The sequence below is a fragment of the Pristiophorus japonicus genome, chromosome 6 (assembly GCF_044704955.1).
Source record: "Pristiophorus japonicus isolate sPriJap1 chromosome 6, sPriJap1.hap1, whole genome shotgun sequence".
Classification (NCBI taxonomy): Eukaryota; Metazoa; Chordata; class Chondrichthyes; family Pristiophoridae; genus Pristiophorus; species Pristiophorus japonicus.
In genome coordinates, this window is record NC_091982.1 from 165,135,386 (window position 1) to 165,148,391 (window position 13,006).

Consider the following 13,006-nt stretch of genomic DNA (forward strand, 5'->3'; position numbering starts at 1 on the left):
GACCGGGCAATTGCCTTCATTAGCACACTGTGGAGTTCCCTGATGAATGCTTCCCTCCCCTTCTGGGGCATGACCACTTGGCTGCCCCATAGCAGGCAGTCGGCTTGGATGGAGAGCTCATCCATCCGTCTCTGAAACGGTCTGACCTCCTCGGGGCACGCACCATGCGTGGGCGCCCAATCCCCCGTCAGGGCACATTTCTTTATCATGGATAGGAGGGGGTCCTGTTGGTCCAGAGTTTGATCTGGCGGGCTGTGATGGGGGAGCCTGCGGTGTCAAAAGCCTCAACGGCCATGACCATCTCAGCGCTTTGCTCCGCCGCCCCCTCGGTGGTGGCCAGGGGAAGCCTGCTGAGCATGTCAGCGCAGTTTTCGGTGCCTCGCCGATGCCGTATGCTGCAGTCATACGCAGCTAGCGTGAGAGCCCATCGCTGAATGCGAGCTGACGCATTTGCATTGACCGCCTTGTTGTTGGACAACAGCGAAGTTAACGGCTTGTGGTCCGTTTCTAACTCGAACGGTCTGCCGAAAAGGTATTGGTGCATTTTTTTCACACCATAAACACAAGCGAGTGCTTCCTTTTTGACTATGCCATACCCATGCTCTGCCTGGGAGAGCGACCTGGAAGCATAAGCCATCGGTTGGCGTTGTCTGTCTTCATTACCCTGCTGCAACACACACCCAACCCCGTAAATGATGCATCGCATGTTAAAACTAGTTTTTACAGGGGTCACACAACATTAACAGTTTGTTGGAACAACGCAGGTTCCGCGTCCTGTTGAAAGCCCATTTTTGACAGTCCCCCCAAAACCATTCGCAACCCTTACGCAGGAGCACGTGTAACGGCTCCAACAATGTGCTTAAGTTCGGCAGGAAATTCCCAAAATAGTTCAAAAGTCCCAGGAACGATCGCAATTCCGATGTGTTGCTGGGCCGGGGCGCACGACGGATTGCCTCCGTTTTGGATTCGGTAAGCCGGATTCCGACTGCGGCAACCCTCCTGCCCAAAAACTCAACCTCTGGGGCCAAAAACACACACTTGGCCTTCTTCAGCCGCAGGCCTACTCGGTCCAGTCAGCGTAGTACCTCCTCCAGGTTGTGGAGGTGTTCCTCAGTGCCTCGACCCGTTATTAGGATGTCGTCCTGGAATACGATTGTGCCGGGAATGGATTTCAGCAAGCTTTCCATGTTTCTCTGAAAGATGGCGGCTGTCAAACGGATGTCTAAAGGATACCTGTTGTAGATGAATAAACCTTTGTGCGTCGTGATGGTGATCAGAAGCTTGGATTCTTCAGCCAGTTCCTGAGTCATGTAGGCCGAAGTGAGGTCCAATTTAGTGAACAGCTTGCCACCTGCCAACGTGGCAAAAAGGTCCTCCGCCCTCGGAAGCGGGTATTGGTCCTGCAGGGACACCCGGTTGATGGTGGCTTTGTAGTCACCGCAGATCCTAACCGAGCCGTTCGCTTTAAGGACAGGAACAATGGGACTTGCCCAGTCACTGAATTCAACGGGCAAAATTATGCCCTCTCTGAGTAGCCTGTCCAGTTCACTCTCAATTTTCTCACGCATCACGTATGGCACCGCTCTGGCTTTGTGGTGCACTGGTCTGAAGTCCGGGGTGATGCATATAACTACTTTTGTGCCCTTGAACATTCCGACACCGGGTTGAAACAGTGACCCGAATTTTTGTAGTACCTGTGAGCATGAGCTTCGCTCCACAGATGAAATGGCGTGCACATCCCCCCCCATTTCCAGTTCACCTCAGTTAGCCAGCTCCTTTCCAAAAGCGCGGGGCCATTTCCTGGAACAATCCAGAGTGGCAGCCGGTTCTGTGACCCATTGTGTGTTACCACCACGTTTGCACTGCCTAGCATTGGAATGATCTCTTGGGTGTACGTCCGTAGCTGCGTATTAATTCGTTCCAGTTTGAGCCTGCTAGCTCTGTGTGGCCATAGTTTCTCAAATTGTTGTGCACTCATGAGGGACTGGCTAGCTCCCGTGTCCAGCTCCATGCGCACCGGGGATGCCATTTAATAAAACTTACATCATCATGGGTGGCGTTTTGGTGTATGAGCTGTGGATGTCAGCCACATGAACCCGCGGAACTTCAGCATCCATGGCTTTACCCCAGGCATTGTCCTGCAGTACAAGCCCCTCGCCTGATTCTTTTGTCTCATAGATTAGCTGCGCTACCGGCTGTTTGCAAACCCTAGCCAAATGTCCTCTGGCATTACAATTCCTGCAGACGAACTGCTGAAATTTGCAGCTTTTCGCATAATGTCTGCCCCCGCATCTCCAGCATTGGCTGAGATCGTTGTTCACAAAAGGACCGTTAGCAGGCATTCCTCTCTGATTGTTCTCTTGGTTGTTTCTAAACACTCTGATGGTGGGTGTTAATGGTCCCCTTGATGGCGTGAATTGCTGCTCCCCTCTACATTGTCCCTGTCGGGGGCCCACCTTAGTGTCGGTTTCTGCTTGGGCAGTTACAAAATGCCTTTGTCTGACTGCTGCAGTTTCAAAATGCCTTTGCCTGACTGCGAGATCTTGAGCCGCGTTTATCACGTTAATTCCTTCGTCCGTCGCCACGTTGGTCCCAGGACTACTGGCGTAAATTAGCTTGGTCTCTTCTTCCCCCGCTATGAAAGTTTGAGCTATCAATACTGCCCCTTCTAGAGTTAAGTCCTTGGGCCCCAAGTTTCCACTTGATTTACTCCTGATTTTTAGGAGCAACTGGTGTAGAACGGAGTATCTTAGAAATCAGAATTCCTCCACATTTAGTTTCCTCCAGTTCTAATCAGGTAGAACAATTTCACTTTGGAACAGAATTTTTTTTTCAAAAGGGGGCGTGTCCGGCCACTGACGCCTGATTTGAAAGTTTCCACAGTGAAAACGTACTCCAAACTAACTTAGAATGGAGTAAGTGAAGATTTTTGTACGCTTGAAAAAACCTTATCTACACTTTAAAAAATCAGGCGCAGGTTACAAATTAGGCGTCGGGAACGAGGTGGGGAGGGAGGGGGGAAAGGGAAGTCATTAAATTCTACAATAAATCCTTAGTTATACTTATACAAATATTATACAAATAAATCCAACCTGAATAAAAATTTATAAGCAAAGAAAAGATTAAATAAACCACGTTCCTACCTGTGTGAAAGTGCTTCAGGCAGGCCTTTCAGGCAGCGGTGTGGTGTCAGTGTCTCGACGGCAGCGGCAGCAAGCAGCCTTCGAGCTGAGCTGCAGTGCTTGAGGCAGGCCTTTCATGTTGGAGACAGGCAGCGGTGTGGCATCAGTGTCTCGTCTCGACGGCAGCGGCAGGCAGCAAGCAGCCTTTGAGCTGAGCTGCGGTGCTTGAGGCAGGCCTTCATTCCCTGCGAAGATGCAGCACCCGGACGGACTTGAGGCCATTCGGCCATGGGATTGCAGCGGCGTCAGTGGCTGGCCGGGAGCCGACGAATGAACACAGGACACACGCAGCTGCAGATTTAAAATTCTTTAGGCCGTTCGGCCACGCTTATGGGGCGGCGTCAGTGGCTCGAAGGCAGCTGAAGAATCAGGAGCGGACGTGAGGCCATTCGGCCATGGGATTGCAGCGGCGTCAGTGGCTGGCTGGGAGCCGAAGAAAGAACAGCAGCAGCCTTCGAGCTGTGAGGGGGACTGACTGAGGCCATTTGGACAGGGAGAGGCAGCCACAGCGACATCTTTATATTTAAATTTGCAGAATGGGTGCTGCATTGTCAACACCACATATTATGCAATGGTTTGCTTCCTCATGCAAGAAATTCTTTGTTCTTGGTGGTCGTTGATCCATTGCAAAGTTGAATTGGCACTTTTATTTCACAAACACACAGTCCTTAATTTGCAGGCACCGGTTCTGCAAGTTTAGCAGTGAAAAGCTGAACTCACTGATTTCAGTAGGTGATTTATTCAGCAATGCTGCTAAAAGCACTCCCTCACACACAGAAATATCAAGAAAATTAAAATACAAGCCTTTACAGGGGTCCAAGAAACAAATCTTCACTTTTTCTGCAGCACTTTTAAAAATGGCCGAGTGCCAATGTTTACTTCAGACTGCGCATGCGCGAACGCTCCAACGCGCACGTGCAGGGTTGCCGGCACCAAGAAGCCTCATTTCAATTGTACCCGCCCCCTCCTACTTACAAAATCGGCGCGAGTGGTAGGCTCCGCCCCCTGTGCGCCGCGCCAAGCAGACATCCAAGGAGCTCGAGAATACCACACTTTTTTTTCGCCGCCCAGCTCTGAGGTGCGCCTTTTTTGCCGCGTGTGGAAACTTGGGGCCTTGGTCTCTATGAGCTTCCTGAAGATCCCGGCATGGCTAATGCCCTCAATGAAAAAATCCCTTAACATCTCCCCCCTGCAGGCGTCTGAGAACTTAGAGGCTGGCCAAGCGCCTCAAGTCTGCCACGAAGTCCGAGATGTTTTGCCCTTCCCGACGTCGGTGTGTGTAGAACCGGTGCCGGGCCATGTGTCTGCTGCTCGCCGGTTTTAGGTGTTCGCTGATCAGCTGGCTGAGCTCTTCAAAAGACTTGTCGGCCAGTTTGTGGGGTGCGAGCAGGTCCTTCTTCAGTGCATACGTTTTTGTCCCGCAGCTTGTCAGTAGATGCGCCCTCCGCTTGTCAGCCGCATCCTCTCCTAGCTAGTCCTTTGTGACAAAGGTCTGCTGGAGTCTCTCCACAAAATCATCCCAGTCTTCACCCACACAGTAATGTGCCTCTGAGCTACCGGTAGCCATCCTCTGGGTTCAGTGATTCCTGTTTCCCGTCGCCAGGTATTGAGTCCTTAACTCTTAAACATAATCACACGAGGCACGTACTGCAGACACGGTCACTCTGTGACCTTCACCTTTATTACCTGGACCAAGTAGTGCTGGCCCTGCGAGGGACCTCTCCTTATATACCTGAATCTCCAGGTAAGGAGTGTCTCCCACAAGTACACCCCCTGTGGTCAAGGTGTGCATATCTAGTAAGTATGTACAGTATGTAGTGGTTACATGAGGGTTACAATTGTATAAGGATTACAGTAGTATGCTGGTTACATACATGACAATTTCCCTTTCACAAATCCATGCTGACTTGGACCGATCATGTCACCGCTTTCCAAATGTGCTGCTATGATATCCTTAATAATTGATTCCATCATTTTACCCACTACCGATGTCAGGCTGACCGGTCTATAATTCCCTGGTTTCTCTCTCCCTCCTTTTTTAAAAAGTGGGGTTACATTGGCTACCCTCCACTCCATAGGAACTGATCCAGAGTCCATGGAATGTTGGAAAATGATTGTCACTGCATCCGCTATTTCCAAGGCCACCTCCTTAAGTACTCTGGGATGCCGACCATCAGGCCCTGGGGATTTATCGGCCTTCAATCACATCAATTTCCCCAACATAATTTCCCAACTAATGAGGATTTTCCTCAGTTCCTCCTTACTAGACCCTCTGACCCCTTTTATATCCGGAAGGTTGTTTGTGTCCTCCTTAGTGAATACCGAACCAAAGTACTTGTTCAATTGGTCTGCCATTTCTTTGTTCCCCGTTATGACTTCCCCTGATTCTGACTGCAGGGGACCTACGTTTGTCTTTACTAACCTTTTTCTCTTTACATATCTATAGAAGCTTTTGTAGTCCGTCTTAATGTTTCCTGCAAGCTTCCTCTCGTACTCTATTTTCCCTGCCCTAATCAAACTCTTTGTCCTCCTCTGCTGAGTTCTAAATTTCTCCCAATCCCCGGGTTCGCTGCTATTTCTGGCCAATTTGTATGCCACTTCCTTGGCATACTATCCCTGATTTCCCTTGATAGCCATGGTTGAGCCACCTTCCCTTTTTTATTTTTACGCTAGACAGGGATGTACAATTGTTGTAGTTCGTCCATGCGGTCTCTAAATGTCTGCCATTGCTCATCCACTGTCAATCCCTTAAGTATCATTCGGCAATCCACCCTAGCCAATTCACGCCTCATACCTTCAAAGTTACCCTTCTTTAAGTTCTGGACCATGGTCTCTGAATTAACTGTTTCATTCTCCATCCTAATATAGAATTCCACCATAGTATGGTCACTCTTACCCAATGGGCCTCGCACAACGAGATTGCTAATTAATCCTCTCTCATTACACAACACCCAGTCTAAGATGGCCTCCCCCCTAGTTGGTTCCTTGACATATTGGTCTAGAAAACCATCCCTTATGCACTCCAGGAAATCCTCCTCCACCGTATTGCTTCCAGTTTGGTTAGCCCAATCTATATGCATATTAAAGTCACCCATGATAACTGCTGCACCTTTATTGCATGCACCCTTAATTTCCTGTTTGATGCCCTCCTCAACATCACTACACTGTTTGGAGGTCTGAACACAACTCCCAGTAATGTTTTTTGCCCTTTGGTGTTCTGCAGCTCTACCCACATAGATTCCACATCATCCAAGCTAATGTCCTTCCTAACTATTGCATTAATCTCCTCTTTAACCAGTAATGCTACCTCACCTCCTTTTCCTTTTATTCTATCCTTCCTAAATGTTGAATACCCTTGGATGTTGAATTCCCAGCCCTGATCATCCTGGAGCCACACCTCTGTAATCCCAATCACATCATATCTGTTAACATCTATTTGCACAGTTAATTCATCCACCTTATTCCGGATACTCCTTGCATTAAGACACAAAGCCTTCAGGCTTGTTTTTTTAACACCCTTTGTCCTTTTAGAATTATGATGTAATGTGGCCCTTTGTTTCTTGCCTTTGTTTACTCGGCCTTCCAGTATTACTTTTTACCTTACTACCATCTGTTTCTGACTCCATATTACTTCGCCCTATCTCACTGCATAGGTTCCCATCCCCCTGCCGTATTAGTTTAAACACTCCCGAACTGCATTAGCAAATGTTACCCCCAGGACATCCATTCCAGTCCTGCCCAAGTGTAGACCGTCCCTTTTGTACAGGTCCCACTTCCCCCAGAACTGGTTCCAATGTCCCAGGAATTTGAATCCATCCCTCTTGCACCACTGCTCAAGCCACGTATTTATTCTAACTATCCTGCTCCCTCTACTCTGATTAGCACGTGGCACTGGTAGCAATCCAGAGATTACTACCTTTGAGGTCCTACTTTTTAATTTAACTCCTAGCTGATGGAGGAAAGACGTTTAGGCATGGAATAACAGAGCATAGGCAGCAGAAGGCATGGCCACCAATGTTGAGCGATTATAATCAGGCATGCTCAAGAGGGCAGAATTAGAGGAGAGCAGACATTTCGGGGGGTTGTGAGGCTGGAGGAGATTAGAGATAGGAAGGGGCGAGACCATGGAGGGATTTGAAAACAAGGATGAGAATTTTTAAATCGAGTCGTTACTTAACCGGGAGCCAATGTAGGTCAACGAGCACAGGGGTGATGGCTGAACGGGACTTGGTGTGAGTTAGGACACGGGCAGCCGAGTTTTGGATCACCTCAAGCTTATGAAAGGTAGAATGTGGGAGGGCAGCTAGAAGTGAGTTGGAATAATCAAGCAAAGTCCAAGGCATGGATGACAGCTTCAGCAGCAGATGAGCTGAGGCAAGGGTGGAGATGGTCGATGTTACGGCGGTGGATATAAGCGGTCTTAGTTATGCTGCGGATACATGGTCGACAGCTCATTTCAGGGTCAAATATGACACCAAGGTTATGAACAGTCCAGTTCAGCCTCAGACAGAAAGGGATGTAGTCAGTGGCTAGGGAATGGAGTTTGTGGCGGGGACTGAAAACAATGGTTTTGGTCTTCCCAATATTCAATTGGAGAAAAATTCTGCTCATCCAGAACTGGATGTCGGACAAGCAGTCTGACAATTTAGAGACCGAGGAGGGGTCGAGAGAAGTGGTAGTGAGGTTGAGCTGGGTGTCATCAGCGTACATGTGGAAACTGACGCTGTATTTTCGGATGATGTCGCCAATGGGGAATATGTAAATAAGAAATCGGAGGGGGCCAAGGATAGATCCTTGGGTGACATAAGATCATAAGAAATAGGAGCAGGAGAAGGCCATACGGCCCCTCGAGCCTGCTGCACCATTCAATATCATGACTGATCTGATCATGGACTCAGCTCCACTTCCTTGCCCGATCCCCATAACCCCTTATCCCCTTATCATTTAAGAAACTGTCTATTTCTGTCTTAAATTTATTCAATGTCCCAGCTTCCACAGCTCTCTGAGGCAGCGAATTCCACAGATTTACAACTCTGAGAGAAGAAATTTCTCCTCATCTCAGTTTTAAATGGGCGGCCCCTTATTCTAAGATCATGCCCTCTAGTTCTAGTCTCCACCATCAGTGGAAACATCCTCTCTGCATCCACCTTGTCAAGCCCCCTCATAACCCTCATAATCTTCTACGTTTCGATAAGATCACCTCTCATTCTTCTGAATTCCAATGAGTAGATGCCCAAACTGCTCAACCTTTCCTCGTAAGTCAACTCCCTCATCCCCGGAATCAACCTAGTGAACCTTCTCTGAATTGCCTCCAAAGCAAGTATATCCTTTCGTAAATATGGAAACCAAAACTGCACACAGTATTCCAGGTGTGGCCTCACCAATACCCTGTATAGCTGTAGCAAGACTTCCCTGCTTTTATACTCAACCCCTTTTGCAATAAAGGCCAAGATTCCATTGGCCTCCCTGATCACTTGCTATACCTGCATACTATCCTTTTGTGTTTCATACACAAGTACCCCCAGGTCCTGCTATACAGCGGCACTTTGCAATCTTTCTCCATTTAAATAATAACTTGCTGTTTGATTTTTTTTTTCTGCCAAAGTGCCATGACCTCACACTTTCCAACATTATACTCCCATCTGCCAAATTTTTGGCCATTCACTTAGCCTGTCTATGTCCTTTTGCAGATTTTTTGTGTCCTCACACATTGCTTTTCCTCCAATCTTTGTATCGTCAGCAAACTTGGCTACGTTACACTCAGTTCCTTCTTCCAGAGGTAGCGAGGCGGGGGTCGGAAGAGAAATCATAACAGGTGATTCATTAAGTAATAAGCAAAGACTTAATGTTTGTAACAATAGTTTTTGATTTTCACTTTTTTGGACCTTTTTTTTTTTACAGTATCCAAGTAAGGAGAAGGTCTTCCTTTCTGGTTATGGTGTTGAGCTTGCCATTAAAAGCACCGAATACAAGGCCAAAGATGACACACAAGTGACAGGTAATTGAAATAATTAAATTTCTGTACTATTTCAAAATTTGCAAAAATGTGAGTGCTTAATTTAAATTGTACGCTCAAATTTGTATCACCTTTTTTCACCCAAAAGCTTAATTTTCAATTGGAACCCATTGTAATAATATTCATAGTTTATTATTGCTGAAGTAACTTCAAAATGTTGAAAAAAATTCGAACATTAATGGACATTGCAATGATAGCGGATTAAGCTGAGTACCATCATAATTTTCCCCTCTTTCTCTGATGCCGTGATTCTTGCTGGGGTATGGTCCTGAGGGCGCTGGTGGAACCTCAGATACTGCCCCCAAATGGTCCTTTTTCAGATGCGAGACTGGACAGTCCGTGTCACCAGGCTGCTTGACTGTGGAGGGGACCACATAAGAGGCTGATTACATTCTCTTCTGTGTACACCTCCAGCGAGAGTAAGGGGAGATGAAGCCAGTTGTAGCACTCAAACTGTTGTCCCAGTTGAGATGAATTAACTTAGTAAAGACCTGGAATTTTTCATTTTGGCTTAGTGCTACACCAGGTGATGCATTTACTTGAATGCCATCAGGGAAAGCCGAGGCTCCCCAAAGCATTGAACGAATCGTGTTGTCTTCCTCTGAAAAAGAACTGCAAATCAAATCCATTTGGTTTTAAGACATAGGGCTAGAAATTCGACACATTTGCGACCGTTTTTCCATCAGGGCGAAGCGATACTTTTTTTTTGCTGCTAAACGAGTCGCACAACATTTTGCGCCCGTGCGGAAATTTCAGCAGTGGTTTTGTGCCGGCGCTAAAAGTTATCGGCCACCGATTTTTTTTTTAAGTGTTTGTACGACATCAATCAGCATGCAATGCTGCGCTATCGCCGTGGGCGGTAAATTCGGCGGTATCACCGGTTTTATCGCCTGTCCGGAAAAAAGTCGGACGTGGGTCGCACCCGGCACGAACGGCACCATCTTGAAAGCGGAGCAGAAGTTCAGTGCATCAAAGGCTTTGGAGAAGGAAGGCTGCATTTTACACAGTGAAGTTTTATGTGAGTTTATAGTTCGTTTTAAAGGATATTTAAGGACATTAAAAAAAAATGGGGGCTATACTATGTCAGCCATTATTCCTAGCTGCTTTTTGCATGGAGTTGGAAGAAGGCTTATTGATGAGCATTTTGAGCATAATCGAAGAGCTCGCAGACATATGGGGAGGGGGCCTTACCCCCCCACGAGTTTACAGGGAACAGCGTTCATACCTGCAGTTTTTTAAGGCAAAGTGCATTGGAAGGCTGCGCTTCCAAAAAGAGGTAGTCACAGAGATACGCCAGCTCATAAAGGCAGACCTACAGCCTACCAGTGGCAACAGGACTGCACTGCCCATCGAGGTAAAGGTGACTGCAGCAGTTGCCTTCATTGCCTCCGGCTCCTTTCAGGCATCAATAGGGGACATGTCGCAGTTCGTTACATATCGCTGCATTCGCCAGGTGACTACTCCACTGTACGCACGCAGGATGGACTTTATAAAGTTCCCAATGACCAAGGAGGCACAGAATGAGAGGACTATAGGTTTTGGACGAATTCCTGGCTTCCCCAAGGTTCAGGCTGTCATTGACTGTACACACATCACCCTGCGAGCGCCTTTACTCAATCCAGAGGTTTATCGAAACCGAAAGGGTTTCCACTCCCTGAATGTACAGATTGTCTGCGACCAAATTCAACGCATCATGGCAGTCAATGCCCAATATCCAGGGAGCATCCGTGATGCTTTCATCTTGTGTGAGAGTAGTGTCTCATACCTGACGCCCGAGCGTCAGCCATGAGGCCAGAGCTGGATGCTGGGGGACAAAGGTTATGACCTCGCCACCTGGCTCATGACCCCCCTCCGGAACCCTCAAATAAAAGCCGAGCATCTCTATAATAACAGCCATATAGCCACATGCAACATCGTCGAAAAGACAATTGGAGTGCTCAAGCGGCGTTTCGATGCCTGGACCAGTCTGGAAGCTGCCTGCACTACTCTCCTCAGCAGGTCTCTGAGTTAATTGTGGTGTGCTGCATGCTACACAACTTAGCCATCATGAGGGAATGGGACTTGCCACTGGGGACTGCAGGACCACCTCAGGAGAGAGGAGGAGGAGGAGGAAGACCCTGGCGGTGAACCCATGCCACCACCACCAGAAGGGAGGCCTCGTGGAGCTTTCGCCACTTCAAAAGCCTTGCGTCAGCAGCTCATAATTTAACGCTTTGCTTGAAGAGTGAACGGCACATTTGACCGTTGCCTGGCCACTCCATCCCACCATGTTGATTATTCCCCCTCTTAGTCTGCAAATGAGACATCATACAGGAATGGACAAGGTGAATGAAAGAGTTTATTAAACATACAGTAACTTAAATAAGATTTATTAAACATTGTAACTTGAATAAGGTTTAACTTGAACAAAATTTAAACATCACAAAAGTGGAACAAAATTTATTCACAACACAAGAAATAGAATAGGAGCAGGAGTAGACCACCTGGCCCCTTGAGCCTGCTCCGCCATTTAATAAGATCATGGCTGATCTGATCATGGACTCGTCTCCATTTCCCTGCCTGCTTCCCATAACCGTTTGGGCCCAAGTTTCCACACGCGCCTAGAAGGGCACAGCCCCGACCTGGACGCCCGTTTTTCGTACCACAAAGTGCGCCTAAAAAAATCCTCCGTATTCTCCACCTACCAGCAGGTCCTCTAACCCTCGGCGCAGCCAGCACGAGCTGTGGCGGGGTGGAGCCAGGTCCCTGCGCTGAAAACAGTGCTGGGACCTCTGCACATGCGCGCAACAGTGGGCACGCAAGTGCAGTAGCTCCAGGCGCCGACCTGTGTAGGAGGGGCCCGAAGCACGCAGCCCCTAGCCCTGGCCCAATGGCCTCACTGGGGCTGCGTGAATAAGGCTCCTCCCACGGCCAGCTCCTGCTTCCACCCCCCCCCCTCCCCCCCCCGACCAGACCCGACCTGCGCTCCTGTTCCCGCTCCCCGCCACCCCAATTCGATCCGCGCTCCTGTTCCCGCTCCCCTCCCCACCCCGACTGGAACCGACCCGACCCGCGCTCCTGTTCCCGCTCCCCCCCGACTGGACCCAACCCGACCCGCGCTCCTGTTCCCGCTCCGCCCCCTCCCCGGACTGGACCCGACCCGACCCGACCCGCGCTCCTGTTCCCGCTCCCCGCCCCCCCCGACTGGACCCGACCCGACCCGCGCTCCTGTTCCGCCTCCACCCCTCCCCAACCCGCCCCCCAACCCGGACTGGACCCGACCCGCGCTCCTGTTCCCGCTCCCCGCCCCCCCGACTGGACCCGACCCGACCCGCGCTCCTGTTCCCGCTCCGCCGCCGCCCCCCCCCCCCCCCGCCCCCGGACTGGACCCGACCCGACCCGTGCTCCTGTTCCCGCTCCGCACCCCCCCCCCCCCCCCCCCCCCATCCCGGACTGGACCCGACCCGCGCTCCTGTTCCCACTCCCCGCCCCCCCGACTGGACCCAACCCGCCCCCCGACCCGACTCGACTCCCGCTCCCGGACCTGGATCCGACCTGACCTCCCTCTCTCTCTCCCTCCCCCCCCCTCTCTCTCCTCCTCCCCCCCTCTCTCTCTCCCTCCCCCCCCCCTCTCTCTCCCTCCCCCCCTCTCTCTCTCCCTCCCCCCCCCTCTCTCTCTCCCTCCCCCCCCTCTCTCTCCCTCCCCCCCTCCTCTCTCCCTCCCACCCCTCTCTCTCTCCCTCCCCCCCTCTCTCTCTCCCTCCCTCCCTCCTCTCTCTCTCCCTCCCCCCCTCTCTCTCCCCCTCCCCCCCCCCCCCTCTCTCTCTCC

At 49.9% G+C, this 13,006-nt stretch overlaps 1 protein-coding gene across 2 annotated transcripts in view; it reads left to right on the forward strand.

The window, feature by feature from the left end:
- The window catches only part of uggt1 (UDP-glucose glycoprotein glucosyltransferase 1), a 188,177-nt gene that overhangs the window by 26,356 nt on the left and 148,815 nt on the right, over positions 1-13,006 (forward strand). For both annotated transcript variants that reach the window (XM_070883358.1, XM_070883359.1), the window contains exon 7: positions 9,084-9,180. In XM_070883358.1, the coding sequence (XP_070739459.1) occupies positions 9,084-9,180 (97 nt within the window). The remainder of the gene's footprint in view (positions 1-9,083; positions 9,181-13,006) is intronic.